Source organism: Triticum aestivum, chromosome 3A, assembly GCF_018294505.1.
Source record: "Triticum aestivum cultivar Chinese Spring chromosome 3A, IWGSC CS RefSeq v2.1, whole genome shotgun sequence".
NCBI classification, from domain to species: Eukaryota; Viridiplantae; Streptophyta; class Magnoliopsida; order Poales; family Poaceae; genus Triticum; species Triticum aestivum.
In genome coordinates this window covers 143,293,874-143,298,351 of record NC_057800.1, presented here as the reverse complement: position 1 = coordinate 143,298,351, position 4,478 = coordinate 143,293,874, and the positions used below count along the sequence as shown (strand labels likewise).

General features: G+C 48.9%; 1 protein-coding gene across 4 annotated transcripts in view; it reads right to left on the bottom strand.

The window, feature by feature from the left end:
- Positions 1–2,645, bottom strand: part of LOC123060739 (tRNA (guanine(37)-N1)-methyltransferase 1) — an 18,606-nt gene extending 15,961 nt beyond the window's left edge. Inside the window, exons 1-2 of one of the 4 annotated variants that reach the window (XM_044483572.1) lie at positions 1,821–2,645; positions 1,512–1,610 (exon numbers count right to left, since the gene is read on the bottom strand). In XM_044483572.1, coding sequence (XP_044339507.1) covers positions 1,512–1,610; positions 1,821–2,576 — 855 coding nt within the window. In that variant the 5' untranslated portion in view covers positions 2,577–2,645. The remainder of the gene's footprint in view (positions 1–1,511; positions 1,611–1,820) is intronic. The other 3 variants (XM_044483569.1, XM_044483571.1, XM_044483570.1) reach the window with 3 other exon arrangements.
- Positions 2,646–4,478: the final 1,833 nt, after the last annotated feature.

Here is a 4,478-nt window from a genome sequence, read left to right as displayed (position 1 = left end):
CCTGCTCCTTCCCATCGCCGCTGGCGAAGACGCCCCCAGGCAAAACCCATGCAGCTACAGAGGCAGCAGGGCTTGGTCAGATTGTTGCAGCGACGCGCTGCGCGCTTGTGGGCAGCAGAGCTCACAGAAGAGACGCCACGTCGTTCTATTGAGCTCAGTGGAGAAACGACGGAGTTAGACTAGCGGCATGGTTACCGTGCGGTGGCGGAGGCTCTGCGGCCGTGCGTGGGCAGGCTGGGCTTGCAGCGGTGGCTGTTGTGGGCGTGCGACAGGAGCACAGAGCTGTGTGGGCGTGCTGATGACCCAGATCCTAGGCTCGGCAGCGCCGGTGTGGTGTTGTGGGCTGGGGCCTGCGAGGAATGGTTGTTGAGGGTGCGTTGTAAGCCAGAGCAGCAGCCCTAGGTCAGTGCATCGCTGTGGTCCACAGATGATGTCGACTGCTTATATGTAGTGGCCGCAGAGACCTACAGATCAAGATGGAGGTGTGGCAGCACGCGCCTTCGAGGGCATGGTGGTGGTACATTGGGGCATGAGGTACCATGGTGGTTGCTTCCTGGGATTGACGGAGTGGTCGATGGTGCCGACGGCTCATTGTAAGTTGTACGGACCAGGCTGGTGCGGCTATTTTAGCAAATGTATCCGAACTTGGTGTGAAAACATAGCTCTGACCTTAGTCGGCCCTAGCGATGACAGCGCCTTAGGTGTTGTTCCCCTCCTTGGAGGCATCATCGCAGAGCTATGATCTCGCTCCTTCTGATGGGATCTTAGCTCCCTGGGTGAAGATCCAAGCTCTGGTTCTAAAGAAGCAGGCGACAGCCTCCCCGTGGTTGGAAGGGCCTCAGGTCTCCTCCCATTGTCAGTTTACCGGTGGGGATGGTGGATGCGATGGGAGGAAACCAGGGCAGCAGCTTCCGAAACCGCAATGTTTCAGAAGCCAGAGCAGCAGCTCAACCGATGTGGTGTTGCAGGATGTCGGCTCTGCTAGCTTGGGTGACTTGTGCGCAGCCTTGGGGCCGGTGTGTGCGCGTTACTGATGTATCAGTTTTCCTATTAAGTAACAGCTCGAAGAAGAAAAACGTTTACAAAATAGAATGAAAAGAGCTTTACAATGACAATTTTTTTCCTTTATTAGTAAACTGTGGATCCTAGAAAACTGTCAGTTCCTTGTGAATCTTAATGTTTGTTACAGAAGCTAAGTAGTCTTGCCATGCCTAGGTAACACTGCCAAAAGAAACAAAATGTATAACTATCTTTGTTTGATGCTGGAGCAAGTTTGTGTGTACCAGCTTCAATGTACTTGTGAATTCTGTTGGAAATAAGACGCAACATGAAGCCAGTTTCAGGAGTTTAAACCCTCAACACAAATCATGCTCAAGTTTTTTTGTATGGGGGGGGAGTTTAGATTGTAACGATAATTTTTCTCAATTGCTTAAAGGGAACAAATATATTCCTGACTTCCCAAAGAAAAAAATATAGAAGTACAGATCTGATATAAACAAATGTTATGGTACCTCATTCATTGGCCAGTAATCATAGAACAGGGTTAGCTGACATTGCACAAGCTCATAGGCAAAAGGTCCACCCTGGTTGGCTTCGTGTTCTAACACAACCTGCAAAAGTGGTAACTAAAACCAGTAACATATCTGCAGTTGAATAATGTATAAGGTGGCACAATGTGCTGACTGGAGCACCAGCGCACATTGCCCCAGTCTTCATTCAACCATTGTTCAATCTCCACAATAACATTCAATAAGGAACTTCGCTAATCTATGTTTCTACACTGAGCAGCTACTATTAAGGAAGGCGCAAGAAATCATCACCTTGACGGCCTCGGGGAGCTCATCAACTCTCCTCTTGGCGTGACCCTCATCCAGCAGCAACAGCCGGGTGGGCTCCCCTCGCCACGCGCCCTTCCCGAACCCTTCCCCCCCGACTAACCCCTTCCATTCGTCTTCGTCGTCCTCCCCTCCCTGCTCCAGCACCTCCACGACATAGACCTTGTCTTTCTCGTACTTGGTCTCCTTGCCGCCGGCTGCTCTCCCCTTTGTCTCCCTTCGCGTCCGCCCGGCGGGCCGTGACATCTTGGCGAGGATGGGGAACTCCACGAAGCCGCGGGCATTGAACTCGCGGGCCAGCTTCTCGCGGCGCGCCACCGCCGTCGGCGGGAGGGCGGAGGAGGATCGGGGAGACGTGGGGAGAGATATGAGGCCGTCGCCGTCGTCGTTGGGGAGACGGGCGATGTTGCGGACCCGGGGCCAGTTGAGCAAGTGTCCGCGAAGGCGGCGCTCGAGGGACGCGCAGGCGGCGGCGGGAACGCGGAGGGCCGCGAGGTCGAATGTGCGCGAGAAGGAGAGGGGCGCTTCGGGAGGATGGCCTATCGTTGGGCGGCCGCGGCGGAGCGAGGGGCCGTGGGGAGGAGGTTGAGGAGGCGGGGTTGGGGCGGCTTGTGAGGTGGAGGCAGTGGCGTAGAGGGATTTGGGGTGGAGGCGGAGAAGGAGGCGGCCAGAGGTGAAGCGGCGGAGGCGAGGGAGGATGCGGTGAGGGTGGAGTCGGAGGAGCGGCGGCGGCGTCGCCATGGAATAGGGGGTGAAGCAGGGGAACTGGACTCGGATCAGGTACAGGTTAGAGCAAAGGTATGATTTGTCCTGAAGAAGATCAGGTCCGTTTATTCTTCTTCTTTTTTGAGCTCGATGATCACGTCCGTTTATTCGAAATCTCTCGGGCCCTCCCAAACCTGCGCCATTTGTCGGGCACGCCTATACCTCGCTTGTAGCGAGGCGGAAGAGTGCCTCACCTCAGCGCCCCATTTGTGAATGAGGTATAGGCTCGGCGCGGGACAGCACACACTACCACACACCAGCCACGTATGTACTTTTTTTTAGCTTTTGTTTATATTTCAAACAAAGTAAATATATATTCCAAATTTACTGTACCTAAATTTTCAAACGTCGATATATAGCGCAATAAACAATGTTAACACAGTGTTAAAAAAATTCATGCAACTTTTAGAAAATGTTGATTACATTCAGAAAAATGTTTATACAATGTAAAAAAATCACAAGATTCAAAAAAATGGTCCGTACCATTCAGAAAATGTATGCGGCATTAAAAAAATAGTCATGCCTCCAAACTTCACCATCGAGCCTGTGGAATCCCGGTGCCTCCGCTCCGGTTAGGGTTTTTTAGTCCTTGCACGTGCGGCGCCCGAGCAAATAGCGGCGCTTCTTCTTCGAGTTTGTTTCCCCAGCTCCGATCCTTCTTGAATTTGTTCGTCTGGTCGTAGTTGACGGAGCTCCAGCGTAGATTCCTGCCGTCTCCTTGAGCAGTGAGGTTAGCGTTTCTCTTCATGTGGCGAGATTTGGTGTCAGATGCTTCAGATATATACAAGGTTTCAACAGGTGATGATTGTGGCTCCGGGGCGCTCATCTTTAGGGGCACGTGCATGAAGAGTTCCTGACTATTATCGACGAGGTCAAACCGGCTCCGGTATGGGAGTAACGACAGCAACGTGTCAGTGACTCGTTCTGACGGCAATAGTGATCATTTGGTGGTCTCGAAATCTCAATTTAATTTTTTTATACTTTATGTGATTTTTTATAATAGATATGATTCTTTTCACACAAAAATGTGTTCATGACATTTTAAGAAAATGTTTACACAACATAATAGGCTACTCCATAAAAATAATATAAAATGACATATAAAGCATACAAGGATGTATAATAGCATAAAACAATAAAAAAGAGTCAATTACGTGGGTGGTGCTAGAACTTGGCGCAAACGTTCACTTTGGTGCTAGAACTTGTGGCATACATCCAAGTGGTGCAAAAACTTGGCTTTTGTGTGCATATACAGTGTTTATCTCGTTTGTATACGAAGTAGATGCTGACTAGGCGCATGGGGGCCGCTGTCAGCCACTAGACCAGGGAGAAGGGGCATATGGCCTGGTTTTTTTTCTTCCAAAAAACTTGTTTTTTTCTAAAAAAAAAGCCCCTGTCAACGCGGGAGAGATGGCATTTCAGTTTTCACTCCATGACCAGTGGAATGGTTTCGAATCCACGACCGAATGTTACAAGGGAAACATTCCCTTCCACTAGACCAGTCAGGGCTTCACGGTAAGAGGGGATAAACACTCTATGTAATCCTAGTATTTCCCTCACACTATGTATTCAGGGAGGGTGCATGTGGAAATGGGCTGCAGATAGTGTGGCCATTTTGCACGCCCTATTTTGAAAAATATTTGCAAATCGCAAGTAATAAAAATTATGTTCAAATTTGATGTGTTATAAATATTATGCATACAAATGATGATTAGCAAATAAAATAAATCTAAATACAGGTCGGCTTATTATAGTAGAAAATTAGCAAATACAGATATTTCAAAATTTTATTAAATAAAAATATTAATGAATACTGAAAAAACTATACACTCCGGCTTATATATAAATTATACAAAATGATGAATACAAGCATTTACT